This window comes from Macrotis lagotis, chromosome 5, assembly GCF_037893015.1.
Source record: "Macrotis lagotis isolate mMagLag1 chromosome 5, bilby.v1.9.chrom.fasta, whole genome shotgun sequence".
NCBI lineage: Eukaryota > Metazoa > Chordata > Mammalia > Peramelemorphia > Peramelidae > Macrotis > Macrotis lagotis.
In genome coordinates this window covers 211,981,667-212,006,034 of record NC_133662.1, presented here as the reverse complement: position 1 = coordinate 212,006,034, position 24,368 = coordinate 211,981,667, and the positions used below count along the sequence as shown (strand labels likewise).

The following is a 24,368-nucleotide window of genomic DNA, read 5'->3' as shown; positions in this document are numbered from 1 at the left end:
GACGACGGCGCGGCGCGCCGGGGCTCCGCCCTCTCCCACCCGCCAGCGTCCCGTGGCGACGGCGGCCGAGCAGGACCAAGCTGGGTGCGTTGTGTTTCCGTTAGGCGCCGAGGTGGGCGCCCGGGCCGGGGGGCGATCTGCCTGCGACGCCGGGGAGCCGGCGGGGAGGCCTGGGTGGGCGTTTCCTCTTCCTCAGTGTGAGAAGGTTGGAGGGCGCGCGCTGGGCTGAGCGTGTTCGTTATGGCGTCCTCGGCCGCCCTGGGCCTCCTCCGAGCCTGGAGCCCCCGCCCGGGGCCTGGGCCCGCGGGGCTCACGGGCCGCCCTTCCCGGAGCAGCCCGGGCCGAGGTCGGAGTAGGAAGGGGCGGGGGAGGGAGTGTGTGAATCCGGGTCCTCCGGGCCGCTGCGCGCGCACACGGGGAAGAAAGGCGGGAACAGACGACGCACCTTCCTTTGGCCCGGGCGCAGCCCCCTAGACCGGGCCGGTCACGCGGGCGCAGTGAAGCCTCTGCCGCCTCCCCCATCTTTGTGTCCCCGCTCCTCGGCGCGCTTAGCAAATGCTTGTTCAGTGAGGGAGCAAATCTGGGTAAAATCGAGTAGTTTTGGGTATAATCTAACCGCCGACCCCCTTTATATTGTGTTTTTGAAGCCAGTCTGTTCTTCCAAGGCTCCCTACCAGGAAACAAAACCTTGACAATAATTTTTTAAACTTGACAAACTTTGTAAAACAACAAAAAAGAAAAAAAGCAGTTTATTTTTTAGGGTTTTTTTTTAGGTTTTTGCAAGGCAATGGGGTTAAGCGACTTGGCCAAGGCCACACAGCTAGGTGATTGTTAAGTGTCTGAGGTGGGGTTTGAACTCAGGTCCTCCTGACTCCAGGGCCGGTGCACTATCCACTGCACCACCTAGATGCCCCAGAGTTTATATTTTTAAGATAGGTAAATTTTCCTCCTTCCACTTTCTTAACGTCTAAGGCATCCTCCTCCTAATTCTTAGGACCCTCTCTGTCATGCCCCAGATCCAATTTGTTGCCAGTGCCCGCTGATTTCCCCTCTGCAATACATCTCTAATACGTTTCCTTTTCACCTGGCCCCTGCCCCTACTCTAGTGCAGGCCTTCATTCCCACATACCCGAATTAGGCCAGCAGCTGCTGGTGGGCTGGCTTACCTCAAGGCTCTCCCTACCTCAGCCCTCATTCAGCTATCCTATTGATCATCACTTTAAAGCTCAGGTCTGGTCATGCCCCCATAATCATATACATACAAATTGCTCTGGCATCCAAAGTCCTTCATAACCAAGCCTTCTACTTTTTAAACATTTAAAATATATATATATGGGTGGCTAGGTGACACAGTGGATAAAGCACCGACCCTTGGGCAAGCCACTTAACCCCATTGCCTTGCAAAAAAAAAAACTTTAAAAAAATCTTAATATACCTTATCCCCCAAAACACACTTTTAGATTCAGTAATACTAGCCTCTTCTCCTAGGAATTAGATAGTTCATCTCATGGCTTCAGCATTTTCTCTGGTTGTTCCCTAAACCTGGAACACTCAGCTTTTTCTGTTCAGACTACTGACCTTCCTGACTTCTTCTAAATCCCAACTAAGATCTCATCTTTTACAGAAAGGCTTCCTTTATCCCTCTTAATTATTACCTATTCTTTGTGTGCTTGTATGTTATCTTCCCTTTTAGCTTGTAAAATATCTTGAGGACAGGGACTCCAGTACCCAGCCAAGGGTCTGGCACATTGTAGTCAATTAACAAATGCTTATTGAATGATACAAATTTTAGCAAGATAAAAATCCTTTAAACCACCTTCTGAGCTCAAATACCATTTGAACATATACAATGTATTGTTTTGTAGAATATCACTTTTGGGGCAAGCCATTTCACTTGTTTTCCTCTTCAGTAAAATGAGATGGTTGAATCAGATGACCTACCTCTAAGATCTCATCTCTAAATTTTTGATCCATGAATTTAGGAGGTCATCTAATTCTTTCTACTTTGCATTTCTTTGAATTAAACCCTTTCATTGTCAAAGAGTTGTAATTTTTTTATTTTTTATTTTCTTTTTCTATTTTTAAATTTTTTTTTATTAAAGATATCATTTGAGTTTTACAATTTCCCCCCCAATCTTACTCCCCCCCCCCCAAGGAAAGCAATCTGTTAGTCTTTACTTTGTTTCCATCTTGTACCTTGATCCAAATTGAGTGTGATGAGAGAGAAACACCACAAGTAACAAGATCAGACAATAAGATATCTGTTTTTTTTTCTAAATTAAAGGGAATAGTCCTTGAACGTTGTTCAAACTCCACAGCTCTTTATCTGGATACAGATGGCACTCTCCTTTGCAGACAGCCCAGAATTGTTCCCAATTGTTGCACTGATGGAATGACCAAGTCCTTTAAGATTGAACATCACCCCCATGTTAGTGTGTACAGTGTTTTTCTGGTTTTGCTCATCTCACTCAGCCTCAGTTCATGCAAATCCCTCCAGGCTTCCCTGAATTCCTGTCTGTCCCTCCTGGTTTCTAATAGAACAATAGCGTTCCATGACATACATATACCACAGTTTGCTAAGCCATTCCCCAATTGAAGGACGTTTACTTGATTTCCAGTTCTTTGCCACCACAAACGGGGCTGCTATAAATATTTTTGTACAAGTGATGTTTTTACCCTTTTTCATTATCTCTTCAGGGTATAGACCCAGTAGTGGTATTGCTGGGTCAAAGGGTATGCACATTTTTGTTGCCCTTTGGGTGTAGTTCCAAATAGCTCTCCAGAAAGGTTGGATGAGTTCACAACTCCACCAACAGTGTAATGGTGTCCCAGATTTCCCACAACACTTCCAACAATGATCATTATCCTTTCTGGTCATATTGGCCAATCTGAGAGGTGTGCATTTCTCTAATAATTAATGATTTAGAACAATTTTTCATACAGCTATGGATTGCTTTGATCTCCTCATCTGTAAATTGCCTTTGCATATCATTTGACCATTTGTCAATTGGGGAATGGCTTTTTGTTTTAAAAAATATGACTCAATTCTCTGTATATTTTAGAAATGAGTCCTTTGTCAGAATCATTAGTTGTAAAGATTGGTTTTTTTACTACCTTTTTTTTTTACCAATTTACTACATTTCTTTTGGTCTTGGTTACAGTGGTTTATCTGTGCAAAAGCTTTTTAATTTAATGTAATCAAAATCATCTAGTTGGTTTTTGGTGTTCTCCAAGAGTTGTAATTTTAAAATGATTAATATGATATGTGTAGTGAATTTAAAAATAATAATCTTGTTTCAAGAGATCCTTTTCACAAGCAGGCTCTGGGGCCTGGGAAACTGTGAAAATAAATTTGTAATTTGTTTTGTTCATGACAAGCCCTGCATTCTTTTGCCTTGAAGTGAATCAACCCTGTTCTGTTCTGTACAACCCAAAACTTTACAAGCCACCTTGCCATTCCCACAGGACTCCTACTTGGATGGTTACAAGTAATGTAATCTTTGAATTGTCTTGTATGATAGACATGTTCTGGAAAGATCACTAAAGTCCCCCAAAATCATGTCTAATACTCTACCCAACTTCAGCAAGGTGGAGCTCCAAAGAACGGTAATACCATGATTTGTAATTGGTTCCTTACTATGAAAATGATTAATAAACTGCTACCTGGTTATTGGATGCTTTGTCATGCCCAGGTAGAAACAGCACAATCAAAAACCTTATTTAATACCATATATTTTTATGTTTCTAATTTGTCATTTTTAATGATACAATAGCTCCACATTAATACACAACCATTTGTTCAGCTTTTCCTCGGTGTTTGGACATATAATTTGTCTCATTTTTCAAGAATACACATAAAGGCTCTGTGTCTAGCTTTGTATAGGAAGTTAGATCTTTTTTCTCCCCTTTTAATTTAATTCTCATTCTACACTATTAGGATGTAGTCACTCCAGTATAGGAATTCTTTTTTTCTTACATTTAAAAGAAAAATTAATTATTTAAGGCACTGGGGTTAAGTAACTTTCCCAAGGTCACACTATTAAAGGTCTAAGGTTGTATTTGAATTCAGGTCCTCTTGACTCCAGGACTGGTGCTTTATCCAGTGCATCATAGCTGCCCCCCAAGTATAAGAATTCTTAACTGAGAAGACTTTTTCAGAATAATGTTTTCAAATGTATAAAGTAAAATGCATAGGATTACAGAGAAAACCAATTATATTGAAATAAACTATACTTTTAAGAGATCATTGAATCAGAAAGTTATGATCATTTTGGTTATGTTTATTTCTAGTAATTTCTTTTGTTTGATGTAGTGGGAAAACACTACTCTTGAACCCAAGAAAGAAGTATGAATCCCATCTCATGACATAGAACTAACCTTGGGTAAGTCAATATTAGCCTTTCTTCATATGTAAAATGAGGATAGCTATACTTGTCCGTTGCTTGTTTTGTATGCCTTAAACACACTGGTATGGCAGAGGGTTCCCTAAATTCAGCATCAGTTTGCTGAGCTGGGATTGGATGGCTGCTAGGTTGTTGAAGGATGGGCAGACTGACTATTATCTTAAGTGGAGCAGAAGTGGGATTGGAACTGTGAAGGGGTTGCAGCATTTCCAGCCTGGAAAAAACAAAGGAAAGACCTATCAATGATGAAATAGATAAGAATGATTGAATCAATAAATAAACCTGCCAACTGTATGTGACTTAAGATTTTTTTACATTGAAATTTTATTTAATTTTTCCAATTATATGTAAAAGTAATTTATCAGCATTCATCCATTTGCAAATTTATGAGTTCCACATTTTTCTACTACCTCCCTTCCCTCCCTCCTCATGGTAGTGAAGAGTTTGGTAAAAGTTGTACAGTTGTTTTTTCCATATTATTGTGAAATTAATATTGTGAAAGAAGATCAGAACTAAGGAGAAAGAAAAAAACATAAAAGTTTTAAAAAGTGGATAGTATGTCTAGACCCCACAGTTTTTTTTTTCTTTGTATGTGGATAGTATGGTCCACATCAGGATTATCATTGATCACCAAACTACTGAGAGGAGCTGAATCTATCGTGGTTGATCATCTCACAATATTGTTGTTAATGTGTACAATGTTTTCTTGGTTCTGCTCACTTCTTTATTCAGCATCAATTCATGCAAGGCTTTCCAGGCTTCTCTAAAGTTCTACCTGCTCATGAATTCTCACAGAACAGTAGTATTTCATCACATTCATATGCCAAAACTTGTTCAACCAACCATTCCCCAATTGATGGAAATCCTTTCAGTTTCCATTTGCTGCTACAAAAAAGAGCTATTATGAATAGATTTGTATATGTGGGTCTTTACTCTTTTTTTTTTCCATTGGGATGCAAATCTAGTAGTGATATTACTGATTCAAAGGCACTCTTTTATTGTCCTTTGGGGGTAATTCCAGATTGCTTTCCAGAATGACTAACTGAATTGTGAGTTAAGATTTTAAAAAATTTTTTTCTCTTTTCAGTAATTGAAGTACATTCCTTTTTCTGAAAATTTTTTTAAAAGATTCAAAAATGTTTAGGACATTGATTGTACTGGAATGTATTGTTTTAAAGTGTAAGCTGTTAATCCAAACTAATATTTCATCATACTTATATCCAATATTCCCTATTATTTTTATTGAATGATTTTTCTTTGTAATGTTTTGTAATATGGTTTTATCAACAAGTAATAGTTTGTTTACATTTGGTTATATTTCTGTCTTCTCTGTTTAGTTCTAGTGATCACTTTTATTTAATGCCAGATATTTCAGAGAATTCCTTTTTAACAGCTCTGGGGCAGGAATGGATTGATATACTGTTTATATCTCCACCATATCTCCACCCCCGTACCCCCCCCCCCACAGTGTTCCAGACTCTGAGCTTAGAGCTTTACAGATAGCTTATTTTTATTTTTTTTAAAGTTTTTTAGTGTTTTTGCAAGGCAAATGGGGTTAAGTGGCTTGCCCAAGGCCACACAGCTAGGTCATTATTAAGTGTCTGAGACCGGATTTGAACCCAGGTACTCCTGACTCCAGGGCTGGTGCTTTATCTGCTGCGCCACCTAGCTGCCCCCAGATAGCTCATTTGATCCTTACAGAAATCCTAGCCAGGAGGCACAGTCAGTGACCTCATTTAAAGGTGATGAAGCTGAGGCAAACAGGGACAGTGACTTGCCAGGATAGGGTCTTGTACTTCATTATTGAAGAAAACCAAAAAGACATCCCTGTGTGATAGATGAATCACAGTGTTTCAGACTGTGACTCTTTAGAATGTGAGCTCGGAATGCTCTACCACAGGGTGGGCACAGGTTGGGAACACCTTGAGATCTCACATACCCTTTGAACTGATTCCATTCTGCCTTGCTAACAAAATATAACACCCTCTGCCTTGCTAACAGAGCATAACACCCTCTCTGTGCCCAGGCTTACTGTACCTGGTGCTAGATTTGAGCTCAGGTCTTCCTGACTCTAGGTCTATCTCACTATCACTGTGCCACCTAGCTGGGTTTGAAGTAGAGCTAATAGTGCTTTATTTCTGATATTTAAGGCTATCTCATCTGTAGGTTCTCTAAATCTCAGTTATTCCCTTTTTCAAAAATTGCAATTTTACCTTTGAATTATCATCACTCCTTTCCTTTCCTTTCCTTTTTTTATCTTTATTTTTAATTTTTATATTTCCTTATTTTTGGCCCTTCCATTTATCTTTTGCTGCTTTGAATCCCTCTTGTTCAATAATTTAATCAAATAATTCTCTTTTAAACTCATGATAAAGATTTTTAAGTTGAGGGGGAAAATAATTAGTTATCTATTTTTAACAGGAAATTAAATCTCTATGGTCTCTCTAGCTTCAAAGCATCTTTTGATTTGTATATTGCTATCCGTAAATTCTTTGAAGTCCTTTTTGGATTTTAAATATCTTTTACTTTTAAATAGTAAGTTCAAATTCACTGGGAAATTTGGAATTAAAACTGCCTGTGTTTACACATGTGTAGATCTATTATGTAGTTTTCTGTGCTCTTATACTTTGAAGTCTAACTTCTTTGCTTATGTTATTTTTTTAATAGAAAAATCTGGTTGCATTCTTATTGATTATTTTTGATATGTGATGGCTACATTTCTGGAAGTTTAAAGGATTGTTTTCCTTCATCTATTGTTTTTACATTTGATGAGGACAAACCTAGGTGAGTTGCATTTTAAGTTCCTCCTGGTTGAAGTTCCGTAGAAATTTCTTACTAGTATTTATAGTATTTTGCTTATTGTTAGTAGTTCTGATTTTTTTTTTGATATTTTCTGTGGTCCTAAAATTTTCTCTATTGCAACCCCCCCCCCCCATTTATCTATATTGATTTCAGCGCTTTTTTAAATTGGATTATTTTTCTGACCTTGTTTTTCAGCTGAGGTGTCTTTTACTAATAGCTAGTATTTGTATAGCACTAAAGATTTATATAACTGTAGAAATATTATCTCATTTAACCCTCACAACAGCCCTGAGAGGTAAGAACTATTATTGTTCCTAGTAAATTGAGGCAAACAGGTAGGTTAAGTGACTTTCCCAGGGTCACACAGCTGGCCTATGTCTGAGATTGGATTTGAACTCGGGTCTTCCTGACTTCCTCACTTTTAAAAAAAAAAGTCAGACCACATGATATCCTTCCTACTTGTAAATTTAAAGTTCTCTTTGAAAGGCAGTTGTCACATGGATGAGGGTTGAATTTTGTTCTGCCTGGCTCTCAGGTCAGAATTAGGCATTTCAGAGACACAAATTTTGGTTTTCTGGAAGGAATGACAATAATAAGCATATTTATAGCACTAACTATATGCCAAGCACTCTGCTAACAATAATAATAATAATAATGATGATGATAACTAGCATTTATAATATGCTTTAAAATTTCCCCAGAACCTTACAAATATTTCTTCTGATTCTCACAGCTGATAGGTGCTATTAACCCCCATTTTACAGTTAAAGAAACTGACTGAGAGAAGTTAATTGACTTGCCCAGGGTTATACAGTGTCTGAGACAGAATTTGAACTCAAGTTTTTATACTCTAGGCCTAATGTTATAATCACTGCATACCATTTAACTCCACATAATCAAGAAAAACCAACAGATGGAACAAAATAGAATGGGTAGCCTTTTGAGGGAATGGAGTCTTTCTTCCTCCTTGGAAGTCTTCAAGTAAATGGCTAGATGACTACTTCTTGAGTATTTTGTACCGAACGTTCCTTTTCAAGTGGAGGTTGGTCTAGAAAAGGTTTTGAGGAATATTAAAATTCTGTGATTCTATTTATCTAAGTTTTTGACTTGTATTTTTCTTTACTCTTTAAAAAAATAGTGTTAATTTTTTCTTCCTTAATTGCTTTTAAAGTGTCATCCATTGAGGGTTTCTCTCAGATGTATTTGTTGTTTTTTCCATGTTATTCATTTTCACTATGGCAGTTGTTTCACTTGTTCCATCTACACATGATCTATTATGTAGTTTTCTGTGCTCATTTTCTAATAGTTGTTATTTTCTGATATTGTTTTAAAGATGTTTTTAGAATTTTCTGTTGTTTTTTGAGGAATATGTAAGGAGCATCTATTTGAAAGCAACTATCAGAGTTTCTTGTGTTGTTTCTGATGCAGTTTTGGATAACATTTTAGTAGTCACTTCATTGTCCTTAGCTTTTCATTAACTCCGTAATTTTTTAAGTACTTGAATACATTATCTTTGGGGCTTTGATTTTCACTAAAAATTTCTAGCAATTTCATGGTGATCCCTGTTGCTACTTTTAAAATTATCTGGACTCTTCTTTCTTTGGTCTCTCCTACTGAACAATTTTTTAAAGCCTTCATAGTCTACCAAGCAAAGCCTATTCCCACATGAAAAATAGCTGGATGGCTCAGTGGATAGAGTACTGTGCCTGTGCTCTTTGTACCTAATCATGAGGTACGTACTGATGGGAAAACCAGAATAAGGGGTTTAGAAAAGTGATATTTAGCAAGACTGGAGACAAGTTATAAAATAGTCTCATATCATGGAAAGACTTTAAATCTAGCCTCAGATACTTTGACTAATCTTGTCTATAAAGTGGAAATTGTAATAGCACCTAACTCCCAGGGTTGTTATGAATATCAAGTGAGATAATATGTGTAAAGTGTTTTACAAATCTTGATACACTCCATAAACACTTGATATTATTGTTGCTGTCAATACTAAAGATACTGTTTATGTCTAAAATGCCTGTCACAGCAACATTGTATGAAGATCAACTAGGTTGGACTTGGCTCCTCTCAGCAATTTAATAATCAAGGACAATTCTAAAAGAATTGTGATGTAAGATGGCATCCAAATCTTGAGAAAAAACTGGAATCTGAATGCAGACAAAGCATACTATTTGTACTTTTTAAAACTTGTTTTATTTTTTTTCTTGAGTTCTGATGCTTCTTTCATAACATGACTTATGGAAATGTGTTTGACATGATTATACATGTATAATGTATATCAGATTACCCACAGTCATGGGGAGGGGAAGAAGGGAGGGAGGTAGAAAAATGTGGAACTCAAAAGCTTAAAAAAAAAAGATGAATGTTGAAAACTTAACTTTACATAATTGAAAAAATTAAATTAAAAATGAAAATGCATGTCTCATTCTGGACTTCAAGCCCATCACCTTTCTGGGAGGATATAGATAGTATGATTCATCTTCAGTTCTCTGGACTTCTGGTTTATCTTTGCATTAATCAGACTTCCAAGAATTGTTTTGCTCTATAATGTTGTTTGCATTGTATATTAATTCTGTATTTGTTCATAGAGAGATTCCAGTTTCTCTGAAACTTTTATTATTTCTGTCAGCACAAAATACTCCTTTATATTCATTTGCAGCAATTTGTTTAGCCATTCTGCACTAGGTGAGCACATAGGTAGTTTTCAGGATGGGGCAACTAGAAAATAGTTGCTGTAAATCTATTTGTCCTTATAAGTCCTTCTTTCTTTGATCTCTTTTAGAGATGGATCTAATAATACAATCATTGGGTAGAAGTATATACATTATTTCATAATATAAAAAAGCGATTTCTTTATGGAACTTTGCTTTTTTAATTATAAAGATTTTATTTATTTTAAGTTTTACAATTTTTCCCCTAATCTTAACTTCCCTTCCCCCACCCCCACAGAAGGCAATTTGCCAGTCTTTACATTGTTTCTATGGTATACATTGATCCAAATTGAAAGTGATGAGAGAGAAATCATATCTTTAAGGAAGAAACATATATAAGAGATAACAAGATCAGATAATAAGATATCAGGGTTTTGTTTTTTTTTTCTAAATTACAAGGGAATAGTCCTTGAACTTTGTTCAAACTCCATGGTTCTTTCTCTGGATACAGATGGTATTCTTCATTGCAGATATCCCCAAATTATTTCAAATTGTTTCACTGATGGAATGAGGAAGTCCATCAAGGTTGATCATCACTCCCATGTTGCTGTTAGGGTGTACAGTGTTCTTCTGGTTCTGCTCATTTCACTCAGCATCAGTTTATGCAAATCCCTCCAGGCTTCCCTGAATTCCATCCCTCCTGGTTTCTAATAGAACAATAGTGTTCCATGACTTACATATACCACAGTTTGCTAAGTCATTCCTTATTTGAGGGACATTTATACTTGATTTCCAATTCTTTGCCACCACAAACAGGGATGCTATGAATATTTTTGTACAAGTGATGTTTTTATCCTTTTTCATCATCTCTTCGGGGTATAGATCCAGTAGTGGTATTGCTGGATCAAAGGGTATGCACATTTTTGTTGCCCTTTGGGTGTATGAACTTTTTTTTTTTGTGACTCATATCTTCTCAGAAATACTCTTACCTTGTAGCTCTTATCTATGAGAACTTTATATCACCCAATTCCTGAGGCACCGTCTTATAGTGTCAGAGAAATTGACTGTCAAATTCTGCCATTTGTGCTTAGGGGATATGTGACCTTGGGCAAATCATACTGCCCGGAACCTCAGTCTCACTATTTGTTATGTAATTCACGATCCAGGATGATCCAGGTTCTACTCAAATATACTACATACTTTTTGGCTTAATAGGCTCCTGTCTAGAATTTACTCTGGGAAATCTCTGGATGTAGATAATTTATCTTAGTGTCTATATATGGTAGTATGTCTCCAGTTACTAAGTTTGCAAAACACTAAAAGTAATAAAATACCTATTAGCATATATGATATAAAAAAACTTGAAAAGAGGCACTTAAACAGCTTTTAAAAAATAGTAACCCACAAGCCATCAAAATATTTCCCTTTCTTCCCTAGTGGTTTGTTACTTTTCCACAGAGTCCCAGAATTCTCAACTCAACACACCAGTCTGGTTTTCAGCTCCTTTCTCCCCTGATTTCTAAATAGCACATTTTACTATGGAAACTTTGCCAGGTAGTCACATCTGTAAAAGGCGGCCATTGCTTTTCAGTTGATTTTATAATTTATTATATGTTTTATGAATTGATTTGGAAGTACCTAAGTGATTTGTGTTATTAATTTGTTTTTTATTACATTTTAAATGCTAGTCTCAGGTTTCCTAATTTTCTTCATCTTTTCATTTAGGAGTGCTCTCAACTTCATTCTGTAATGAAATTTCAGGCCAGAATTTTTTTTATCTATATTAGTCTAGTATTATGCTTTTTCCGTGTTCCTTAGTTGAATAAAATTTTTAAAAAACCTTAAAAACATAATGAATTAAACCATGTTTTTTTTTTAATAAATTGACTGTTTTTAAGTAATGCATGTGGATATTTTAATTTTATTTAGGTTTTTCATGATGCTGAATTCTTTGCTCTTATGTATGTTTCTGTTAATGGTGCCTGGTTCTGCTCAAGATGATGAATGGATTGATCCTACAGATATGCTTAATTATGATGCTGCTTCTGGAACAATGAAAAAAGCTCCTCAGGTATCTTTTCATTTTTGTGGTTGTGAGAGAGAGAGAGAGAGAGAGAGAGAGAGAGACTGACTCGTCAGTGTGTTTTTAAAGCCTACCTGATTATTTTTGGCTTTGCATGTGAAAATAAAATTCATTAAAAATTAATTTTTTATTTTTCCCCCAATCACATGTAAAAAATAATTAACATCCCTCTTTTCAGATTTTGAGTTCCAAATTCTCTCCTTCCTTCCTTTCCCTTTCCAGTCATTAAGAAGGCAAATCATTTGATCTAGCTTATCTGTTCTCTGTCATACAAAATATGAAAATAAACTCCTTAAGTATTACACACTAGTGTGATGTCAGCTCTGGCATATTCTGTTATTCTTTTTTTTTTTTTAAGATTTTTGCAAGGCAGTGGGTTTAAGGGGCTTGCCCAAGGCCACACAGCTAGGTAATTATTAAGTGTTTGAGGCCAGATTTGAACTCAGGTACTCCTGACTCCAGGGCTGGTGCTCTATCCACTGTGCCACCTAGCTGCCCCTTATATTCTGTTATTCTTAACTTGTATTTGGGAGTAGAGGTTGTTGAAAAGTTTTTAAAAAATTCATTTATAAAATCATGTAGTTGAAACTTTAGACTTAATTAACTGAAAACTTCTCATCATCCAAAGTTAAGAGCTACCTTGAAAAGGATGCTTTATTAGCAATAGATGATGTCTATTTTAACTTTTAAATTTACAGAACATTTTATTCACCTCCTGTTTGAACTCAACAATCTCCTGAGGTATATAGAAAATTGCTATCCTTATTTAGTGAGTACCTCATTACTAGAAGTGGTCAAGTAGAATCTGGATGGAATTTCTGCATAGTTGAGTTTTCACTAGGTAGTCCAACCCTGAGATACTATGATTATAAAAAAACTTTAATGATTGTCTGTTCTATTTTTAGGGGAACTTTGGAAAATCAGAGAAAAAGGAAATAAGTGTTACAGATTCCAACTTGTCATGTGCTGATGAAATATCAGAATGTAATAACAAACTTGATTCTTTAACTCATAAGGTTAGTCTTTGATTCAGAATTTCTATGTTAATATGAAAATTCTCTTGGGAATTTGTCTTGTATTTTTTAATCATTAATTAGAATGGATATATTACTAAACTTTTATGAATAGATGGTTCAACTTTGTTTTGAAAGAAATTGGTACAGTTGAATTTATTTGGAACTTAAGTTGTTATTATCATTAAATCTTTTTAACTTTAATATGAAAATGTGAATGTTTAACTTGTTTGAAAATTTGAAAACTATTCTGAAAATTCATTGTTAGTATAGAGAATATACCAGTGACTATATATTAATTACATCTTAACTAATGGCTGTATATATTAACTAATGCACAGTACAACTTAAGAAAAAAGAGGAGGAGGGAGGTGATAGGAAGTAGATCTATAATTTCAGTGGAATAGTGAAACTCCTTTTCCCAGTGCAGGTTAGCACCATCTCTGCTACTTTACAGCCTTGCAGTTTCCCAGTGCATTGAGAGGCTACAAGACCATGCTGCCTTGATTCAAAGCCATAAAATCTAGGATTAAGAACTTTTTTGTAAAAGTAACCCTTTAACCACTGTAACCAAGATCAAAAGAAATGTAGTAAATTGAGAAACAATTTTTACAACTAGTGTTTCTGACAAAGGACTCATTTCTAAAATATATAGAGAACTGAGTTCAAATTTATAAAAAAAACAAACCAGCCATTCCCCAATTGACAAATAGTCAAAGGATACAAAGAGGCGATTTACAGATGAGGAAATCAAAGCTATCCATAGACATATGAAAAATTGCTCTAAATCATTACTTATTAGAGAAATGCAAATTAAATCATCTCTGAGGTACCACCCTAAGTCACTTAATTTATGTGGGCCTCAGTTTCCTTATTTGTAAAAAGAGAATGATAACACTTGCTCTTTCCCTCACACCTCTCAGACTGGCCAATATGACCAGAAAGGGCAATGATCAATGTTGGCAGGGATTTGGGAAATCTTGGACACTGATATATTGTTGGTGGAGCTGTGAATTTATCCAACCTTTCTGGAGAACAATTTGGAATTATGCCCAAAGGGCAACAAAAATGAGCATACCCTTTGATCCAGCAATACCACTACTGGATCTATACCCCAAAGAGATTATGAAAAAGGGTAAAAACATCACTTGTACAAAAATATTCCTAGCAGCCCTGTTTGTGGTGGCAAAGAAATGGAAATTAAGTTGAATGTCCTTCAATTGGGGAATGGCTTAACAAACTGTGGTATATGTATGTCATGACATACTATTGTTCTATTAGCAACCAGGAGGGATGGAAACTCAGGAAAGCCTGGAAGGATCTGCATGAACTGATGCTGAGCAAGATGAGCAGAACCAGAGAAGCATTGTACACCCTGATGGTGGCATGGGGGTGATAATTAACCTTGATGGACTTGCACATTCCATCAGTGCAACAGTTGGGGATGATTTGGGGCTGTGTGCAATGGAGAATACCATCTGTATCCAGAGAAAGAATTATGGAGTTTAAACAAAGACCAAAGACTATTACCTTTAATTTAGGGAAAAAAAACCATTATTTTGTAATTTTGCTATCTCTTACACTTTTACTTCCTTAAGGATATGATTTCTCTCTCATCACATTCAACTTAGATCATTGTATACCATGGGAACAATGTAAAGAGTAACAGACTGCCTTCTGTGGGGCTTGGGGGAGGGAAGCAAGATTAGGGAAAAAATTGTAAAACTCAAAATAAATAAAATCTTTTTAAAAAAGTAACCCTTAGGCAGCTAGGTGCCACAGTGGATAGAGCACCAGCCCTGGAGTCCGGAGTACCTGAGTTCAAATCCAGCCCCAGACACTTAATAGTTACCTGGCTGTGTGGTCTTGGGCAAGCCACTTAAACCCATTGCCTTGCAAAAACCTAAAAAAAAAAATAATAACTCTTTAAGAGAAAAAGGGACAGTTTTACAAAAGCTTCTTCATGCTAGATTGTATGACTTCAAATCAAAAACTTTACAAAGAAAACTGGCAAATACTATCAACTCTAAAAACTCCCACAATTCTACTGTAGTTGGCAGCCGGGGTTGGAAGTGGACTAGCATTCCAGGAGCTTTGTATTTGTGTATTTCAGTATTTATCTTTATGAAGAAGGGAACTGTAGTGTAAGGGGTCAGTGTAGCCCTCTATTTCAGGTGGTTTGGAGCCTTCCAACATCTGGCTTCAGATCCTCATTAGCACTGTGAACCTGGAATAAAATTATAACCCCTTCTTCACAGAGTTGTTAAAAAGCTCAAATGAGATCAGTGGAAAGTAAACAACAATGTGAATGTGAGCTATTATTACATTTATACATTATACTGTTGGATATGCTTTCTCTATTCATAATCTGACATTTTCTTAGAATAGATTCTGGCTGATTAACCAGAAGCTGATAGGAAAGAAACAAGCAGCAACAACCAAAAAAAAGAAAAACTGATCAGTGACTTACTTCCTGCATTTTGACTTAATTTTTCCCTCTATATTAAAAAATTAGAAAACTTATAGGATAGGCAAACTAGTATAGTTCAAAATAAAAGCATGACTAATTATTTGTGGGTCTTCTTAACTTTATTTTGGTTAGTGTGTAACAAAATTTCACCATTTGTTTTGTTTGCAAAGACTAATCTAGAGTTTAACATGTTACAGATTAATGAGTGTGAAAAGAAAAAGAGGAAAGACTATGAAAGTCAGAGTAATCATGTTTTTAGAAGATACTTAAATAAGATTTTAATTGAAGCTGGAAAACTTGGACTTGTGAGTATTTGGCATTTGTTGCATTAGTCAATGTAATATTTTATTTTTGGCCAATTGCAATGCTAAAAAGATTACTGAAACAAAGTATAAAGAAGCAGAACATCTATTGTGCATCATAGGATGAACAAAATTGTCTTTCATTTTTACTACTGATCATTAAATCTGGTCATTAATTTTATCCCTTTATTTCATATGTTTTCGTTCATTTTAGTATGTTCACATGTAGGAGAATAAATAGCCTATTTAATAAGAGTTGGGATAGCATTTGGGCCTGTTTTGAAATTTCAGATGAGTTTTTCTAACTAAGGCTTCAGTGTGGTCCTAATCTTAACTTTTCTTGAGTTTAATATTTCAACATTTTGTTGTTCATGTGTGGTAAAGTCATTATGTAGTTAAAAAATTGGAGGAAAAAAATTGGTTCTTTGAATAGTTTTTTCTTCCTGCTGTTTAATGGTAGCTATTGTTTTATTAAATCACTAATACAACTTGATAAGATATGAAAAACAAATTATTGCTTTCCCTAAAACTTTTCAGATTTGGAAATCAAAAAACAAGTGTTATTTTTAAATTTTGTGAAAAATTTTGAAATTGAATTTTTCACTGAAAGTTGACAAATTAATAAAGAAAACAGGTTTTACAGTGGCTGGCATTAGATACATCAGTAACAATCATGGTGATGATTCCAAAATTTAAAAGCATTTCTGATTAATGATAGTTGTTAAAAAAAATTTTCCTGACCCCCATCCCCCCAAAAAAGGACATTTCCATTCACACAGAATACCAAAAGCACATTCTACACAAAGGCATAAATCTCCATTTCATACAACTTGCTTAAAAAAAAATAAAGTAAAAAATTCCTTGTTTCTTTTAAAACTATAATTTTTTTATGCTTCCTTCTGAACTTCCTCTTATTTTCTGCTGTGCATTTTAAAAAAATGTTACAACTTCCTGATTCTGCTCCACTCCTCTCAACAAAAAAAAGAAGAAAAGGAAAAAAACAAACTTGTTAAAAAGAAATATAGCCTAGCAAAATAAATATATACAGTGTCAATATCCAAAAATATGTCCTTGTGGATTTAACAAACTTCATCATAGATTCTCTGAAGACATGGATTGGTCAGTGCTTTGGTAAAATTCTTAATTTTTTTAAAGTTCTTGTCTTGTACTCCAGGTTATACTGACTTTTTACTTTGTCAATCACTTTGTTTCTCAGTTTGAAATCCCTTCTTTTGTCATTCTTGTGGTGCAGTGATTTTCTTTCTCTTCATATACAAATTGTTCAGCCATTCCTTTTTTTGTCTAATTTGCACCTCTTCAATTCTAGTTTAACTTTGTCTCCCCAACCCCTTCCTTTTAATTATTTGCTTGTTACTTTTCCATTTATAGTATTATCTTCTCCCCTAGTCTCTGAGTCTACTTTTCTGTGGGTACACACACACACAAAAATACACATTTACAAAATAAATATCAAAGTAGTTCAAATACAGCTTCCCACAAAAAGCATTTACTCTGGACCATTTGCTGGTGACTTGCCCCACTAAAATACCTAGATTTTGTGTGTGTGTGTGTGTACACACATTCATATATGTGTTTGTATATATATACATACACATACATACATGTACACATACCTTACTCAATAAGTATTAAATATTTATTGGCACTGTGCTAATAATTTTGTTTAAGCTCTTGAAGTTCAATTAAAAAGTATCAACAGGAGTGGCTAGGTGATGCAGTGGATAGAGCACTGGCCCTGGAGTCAGGAGTATCTGAGTTCAAATCTGACCTCAGACACTTAATAATTACCTAGATGTGTGGCCTTGGACAAGCCACTTAACCCCATTGCCTTGACAAATCTTAAAAAAAAAGTATCAACAGTGATTGCCTTCAAGAAATTAACATTCTAATGGGAGAGACAATATAAAGTGGTATAGATGGGAGAAACACAAGAGAAGCCAGATGATAGGGAATGGTGTAGATAGGATGGGATACAAAAGTAGTCAATGAGTATAGACCATTGTTTCTAAAAATCTGGCAGAGGAAGAACTGAAGTATGGAATAGAAATGTCTTAAATGTCAGCTTAAAAAAAAGCCACAGAAAAATTTTAGCTCTACATTTGCCTTATTGTAAGATAAAACTGTAAGTACTCTAATTTATATGTATTTCAAATATGACATTCTGTTTTCCAAATGTTTCTTATTGATTGATATTCTAATGTAAAATAGTTGATAAAAAAACAGCCTAAATTTTTTTTACTCTTTTTTTTTTCAGCCCAGTGAGGATGGAAGTGATATGCATTATGATGCTGAGATCATCCTTAAAAAAGAGACATTATTAGAAATCCAAAAGTTTCTCAATGGAGAAGATTGGAAATCAGGAGCCTTAGATGATGCACTAAGTGACATCTTAATTAATTTTAAATTTCATAATTTTGAGACCTGGAAATGGAGTTTTGAGACATCCTTTGGTGTGGATCCATATAATGTATTCATGGTAAGAAGAGTAAAGAATTTGCTTCTTAATTATGATAAAATAATAAACATCAATAGACATTCGAATATTTAAAAATAAAGAGTACAGTTTTGTAACCATTATTGTATAATGCCATATTGCTTTCCAAAAAGACTACACCACACAGTGGATAGAGCATCGGCCCTGGAGTCAGGAGTACCTGAGTTCAAATCTGGCCTCAGACACTTAATAATTACCTAGCTGTGTAGGCTGGGGGACGACGCTTAACCCCATTGCCTTGCAAAAACCTTAAAAAAAAAAAGACTACACCAAGTCATTCCTCTGGGTGGTGACATGAACTGAAGACTGGACCTGGAGTCAGGAAAACCTGATTCAAATTTGGTTTCAGATACTGAGCAACTGTGTAACCCTGAGCAAGTCACTTAGCTTCTGTTTGCCACAGTTTCTTCAGCTGTATGGTAGAGATAAAATTATATTATACATATCTCTCTCTCGTTGTAAGACGCTTAGCACAGTATCTGACGCCTAGGAAGCACCATAGAAAGGATAGCGGCTATTCTCATCATCATGACAGATCTAGGAGTGCTCAGAATTAACTGTTTAAAGGGAGAGTATTCCACATATGGGAGACAGCTTTTGTGGAAGGCACAGAAGTTGAAGGTGGGATGGTATGTAAAGGGACTGGAAAAAAATGCTGATGCTCTCAACAGAAGTAGGGAAATAAAAGGTCAGGGATTAGGTTAGGGAGGAAGGTATGAATTATGAGGACATCATTCTGTGAGTTTCCTCTTTTTCCATTCTTTTCATCTCTGGCAAAGATGTGGTCTTTCTTCTTGCCAAAGTCAGTTCTTCAATACATTATCTTCTCCAGTCTTCTCTAGCAGTTTACAACCTCAGGCATTTCTTTTTTTTTTTTAATCATCTCTTCAACCTTTCTCTGACAGTTGGTTCCTTTTTTGTCACCTTCATATATACCTAAGTCTCTCTCATCTTTAAAAAAAAAAACTTGTAGTTGATCCTACTTGTAGTAGATAGCCTCAAGCTATCATATATCCCTACTCTCACTTCCTCTTCAACACATTGTAATCTGGTTTCTGATCTCACCACTAAAACTTTTTTCCAACTGTCTCTTTGCTGCTTTTTGCAAAGCAGTATGATTAAGTGACTTGCCCAAGGTCACACAGCCAGTAACTATCAAGTGTCTGAGATCAGATTTGAACTCAGGTTCTCCTGACTCCAGGACCAGAGCTCCATCCACTGCACCACCTAGCTGCCCTGCAACTGTCTCTTTGCCAAATCTGACAGCCTTTATCAACCCTTGTCTCTCTTGATCTCTCTGTTACATTTGACACTGTTGATCACACTCTCTCCGTGGATACTTTCTCCTCTGTCTCTTCATAACATAATTTTCCTAGTTCTCCCTCTATCTGCCTGACCACTCTGTCTCTCGCTGCTTCATCCTAATTTCAGTTGTTCCCCAAGGTTCTGTTCTCTTGCCTATAGTCTCTCTCTAACAGCATCAGGTACCATGAGTTTCATTATCTCTGCTGATGACTGCCAGATTTGTTATCCAGCCTCAGGGTCTTCCCTGAGTTTGGCCCCACATTACCAATTGTTTTTGGACACTATTACCTACTGGACATTTTAAACTAGATGTCCAGAAACATCTTAAACTTAGCATGCCCCAAATCTAACCCATTTCACCCCACTGCTATCAGACTTTCTTATTTGTCAGAGGAACTCACCATTCTTTGTTTTCAGATTCTTAACTTTGTTATTATCCTGGACCCCCCAAGTCTCCCTCACCTCACATATCCAGTCAATTGCCAAATTTTGCAATTTGTACTTTATGACATCTCTCTCATCTGATCGCTCCTCTTGACTCATATGGTTACCACCTTAGTTCAGGCCTTCGTTTTTCTTTTTTTTTCCTTTTTAGATTTTTCAAGGCAAATGGTGTTAAGTGGCTTGCCCAAGGCCACACAGCTAGGTAATTATTAAGTGTCTGAAACCAGATTTGAACTCAGGTACTCCTGACTCCAGGGCCGGTGCTCTATCCACTGCACCACCTAGCCGCCCCCAGGCCTTCATTTTTTGCAGAGTTTATCGCAGCAGAGATGATAATAATAATGATAATGATAATATTCTCTCTGACCTAATTTTCTTGCTTCTCCAGTTCATCCTATACACTGCTGCCAAAATAAATGCATAATTGATGGTTTTTCTCTCCTATTCAATCAACTCCAATGTTGATTTTTGCTTCTAAAATAAAATATAAATTCCTCTGTTTAAGTTTTTAAACCTTTTTACAGCCTGACTCAACCTCATTGACACATCAGTCTCATTGGACATCCTTACTCTTGCTATAATCTGCATTCCAACTGAATTGTCCTTTCTTTCTCTTCCCTACATACTCTCATTTCTGTGTCTTTATACTGGTTGCCTTCCCTATCTGGAATATTCTTCCTTCTCACTTGTCCTTTTCTTTCTGTTCTCTTGAAACTGCTAAACTTCCAAACTCCAATGAAGTTAACCACTTTGTATTTGCTTGCATTTGTTCACTTTCCTTTTTCTGTATATGTGTATATACATACATATATACACAAATATACATACACACACGTGTATGCGTACTTGTCTTGTTCATTGGAATGTAACCTTTTTGAGAATAAACATTAATATATTTTCTGCATTTGTATTCCCATTGCCTAGCGTATTAACATTAATGTAAGTTGAGTTTGAGTTCTTTTGGGGACAAAATCTATGTTTATATCTCAAGTAGGCAGTTAAGTTATGTCAAAAAAAATTTTTCATTTTATGAACCATAAGATATAAGCTTGGGGGTAGGGAAGTCTTTCCATAATTGTGACTTCAACTTCCTTTTCCTTTGTTTTCTAGGTACTTCTGTGTTTATTGTGCATTGTGATGTTAATAGCTACCGAATTGTGGACGTATATTCGTTGGTATACTCAGTTAAAGCGTATTTTATTCATCAGTTTTCTTGTCAGTTTTGCATGGAATTGGGTCTATTTATATAAGGTAATATAGAATAATCATTTGTTAAACATACTGACTTAGTTTTTTTCAGTTAGTTTTTCAAGCCTTTTCTTTTTTTAAATTTTTTTCAAGCTTCATAAATTTTTTTATCTTTATCTTTATAACACCAGAAAAAGTCTCATAGTGTCCATTTTGAAGTAGTGATCTTAATTCATATCCAAATGCAATTTATAGTAATTGAAAAACAAATATTTTGTTTTAATAAGTAATGGACCTTTTTTCTTTTAAATTTCTTTTAAAACTTATTTTGGATTTATGATGATGGAATGTGTATTTGAAATAAAATTGATTGGAATGTATTAGGAAGTTTACTTAATTAGTGATATCTGTATCATTGGCAAAGTTTTTACTTTCTTATCTATCTTTATTAGTTAGCCTTTGCAAAACATCAGGCTGAAGTTGCCAAATTGGAACCATCAAACAATATTTGTGCTGAGAAGATGGACTGGCTTGGAGGCCTGTTTGGTGAGATCCTCTGTTTCCCTTAACATTTTTCAGAGAGAAAGATAAGTGAATCATGGTTGTTTTGTTGGATTTGCTAAAAGCCAGAATTGGGTTTTTAAGTTTATTAATATTTCTTAGTAACTCATTTTGAGATTTAAAACCAACCCAAGAATTTTTGTACAGTCCAAGTTGAAGATTGTTTCTTGGTCAGTAGTGAGGCTCTTCAGATACTTTTGTTTTAAATGAGATTGTTCTGGTTCTAACCAATGGAATGTTGCAGAGCCTTCTCTAGGAGACATATATAATCACTCAAAAGGGTTTGACTTGACTGTCCATGTAGAAAAGACCAAGTGGATGAAGAATGACTCTCCAGACTATGGCATGTTTGGATGGAGAACTCTAGCACTTGTCCATGGGTATGTGTAATGGGACATAGAGTACAGGTAAATAAGTTGGGCCTGGAATTGAACAGTTAAAGGGTGAGGGGAGCTTGCTAGAGTATTCCCTTAAGGTATTTATGATGTCAGGAGAAAACAGGAAAGGTCTCCAGCGTATTTGGTGGAACTCTTATATTGAACCTAAGGGAGGACATGGAATAAGAGTTACAGGGCAGGCAGACATGGAGAGTTTGCATTCTGCTTTACTGGAGATTCTCAAATGATTGAGATCACTGATCCATTTGAGTATTTGAAATTACACAAAAGCTCCATTTTTTTTATTTAAAAAAATGTTAGCTAAGAGTCCAGCTATCATAAATATTCTCCCCAAGGCAGATATTTCTCATTCATATATATGTATATGTATAATTTCTCATATATAGTATATAGATATGTATGTATGTATATATAGAATTTTCCTGCTGTGGCTTGTTAATTCCCACTTAGTTTATCTCCTTTTTCTTATAGAACAACCATAATTGTACATTTTCACTTTTTACAAAAGGGGAAGAAATTTCAACTGAAGTACTTTGTAAGACTGGAAATGACTTTCCTCAATGTCCACTGAGTATTGATTTCAATAAATGAAGGAGTCAAACCCAGTTCATGTATTTGTCAGTGTCCTATAAAATGCAGGGCCCAATGCCAAATGATTCCTTTTTGATAGTTAAATTCTTCAAATGCATCTGTTCATGAAGTATTTGAGCCAGAAGGAACATGAGACATCATCTGGTTCAATTCACTCATTTCATAGCAACCTGAGCATCAAAGAGGCAAAGTGATTTTGCCAAGATCACTTTGTTCATAAGTGGGAGAGCCCAGTTAAATGTTGTTTCCACTAAGCCTCAGCTGGTATGTAGTAGCCCTATATAGGACCTATTATCATTGCCATCATCCTCATTATCTTATTCTCATTTTATCACATTGAGATACATTAAAACCTCATGGTGAAATGCAAAATCATTCCAGCTATCCATGTTGAAAAAATCAAGTTAATGAAAAATACATTTTTCTCAAATTCTGATATACAGCTGGATGGGAGACCCATTGAGTTAGTCCATTAATAGGAGTATATGGGTCCAGTATTGAGCAGGAGGAGGGCAGCTAGGTGGCACAGTGAATAGAGCACTGGCCCTGGAGTCGGGAGCACCTAAGTTCAAATCTGGCCTCAGACACTTAATAATTACCTAGCCGTGTGGCCTTGGGCAAGCCACTTAACCCCACTGCCTTGCAAAAAAAAAAAAAACCCTAAAAAAAATAAAATAAAAATAAGCATTACTTTCATTGCTGCATGCAAGCCAATGTTTTTAACATCAAGATTCTCATGGTAATGCACTTTGACTGAAAATCATGGAACAACATAATCTTCAAAGAACTAGAGTTACAAGTACATCAGATGGTAAGGGAAAGATTCACATGTAAATAGGGTGCAACATGTTGCTAACGGTGACTGAGAAACACAAAATGACATAGAAGAGTTAATTGTCAACATAATGGTGGAAAAAGGAGGTGGGCCAGTTGTGGTGAACATGAGAAACAACAGAGAGAAATCTCAAATGCTAGCAACACCAGTACTCCTGAAGTAAGGAAACAACCTAGAGAAAGGATTTCAGTATGTTGAATATGGCCTCCAGGGGGATTGAGAATCTGATGTCAGGAGAAAGGAAAGGAAGAGTGTGATTAGCATCAGTGGGGGGGGGGGGGTAGTTTCAAAGTGTTACAACATATAAAATTTTGGCCTAAAATCATTTATTGGGGACAAACCATGAAAAAAAATTCTTATTTAAATATACTGTTTGTGTTGGAAGATTGATTAGAAACAAAAATGGTTTAACTTTTGGAACTTTGGTAATGGCAAATTTAAAATTCAGCACATTTTTCATAACAAGGTATCCAAAGCCATTGCACTAGAAAATAATCATGGTAAATTAAATTTAATACAATTCTACTTAAAACAAAATGCATACAAAATTGCTTTTTTAAGAAGAAGGCTGTTTTTCTAAGGGACTGCTTGATGGTACAGTGATAACGTCCTTCTGAGTTCAAATCTAGCTGTTTGATTCTAGACAAGTAATTTAACCCTTTGTTCATCTGTCTCTTCATAGAATTGAAGAAGGAAATGGCAAACCACTCCAGTGTCTTTGCCAAGAAAACCCCAAATAAGGGTCCAAAGAGAGTCAACTGAAACTACTGAACAAATAGTCTTATCTAAAATGAGCTA

The 24,368-nt window shown here is 35.9% G+C and overlaps 1 protein-coding gene across 1 annotated transcript in view; it reads left to right on the top strand.

Moving 5' to 3' along the window:
* CLCC1 (chloride channel CLIC like 1) overlaps positions 1 to 24,368 on the top strand; it is a 47,732-nt gene continuing 23,364 nt past the window's right edge. The window contains exons 1-9 of the mRNA XM_074188324.1: positions 1 to 84; positions 4,313 to 4,382; positions 7,071 to 7,187; positions 11,795 to 11,936; positions 12,854 to 12,964; positions 15,629 to 15,736; positions 18,009 to 18,230; positions 21,108 to 21,248; positions 21,638 to 21,731. Of these exons, the coding sequence (XP_074044425.1) occupies positions 11,802 to 11,936; positions 12,854 to 12,964; positions 15,629 to 15,736; positions 18,009 to 18,230; positions 21,108 to 21,248; positions 21,638 to 21,731 (811 nt within the window). The 5' untranslated portion in view covers positions 1 to 84; positions 4,313 to 4,382; positions 7,071 to 7,187; positions 11,795 to 11,801. The remainder of the gene's footprint in view (positions 85 to 4,312; positions 4,383 to 7,070; positions 7,188 to 11,794; positions 11,937 to 12,853; positions 12,965 to 15,628; positions 15,737 to 18,008; positions 18,231 to 21,107; positions 21,249 to 21,637; positions 21,732 to 24,368) is intronic.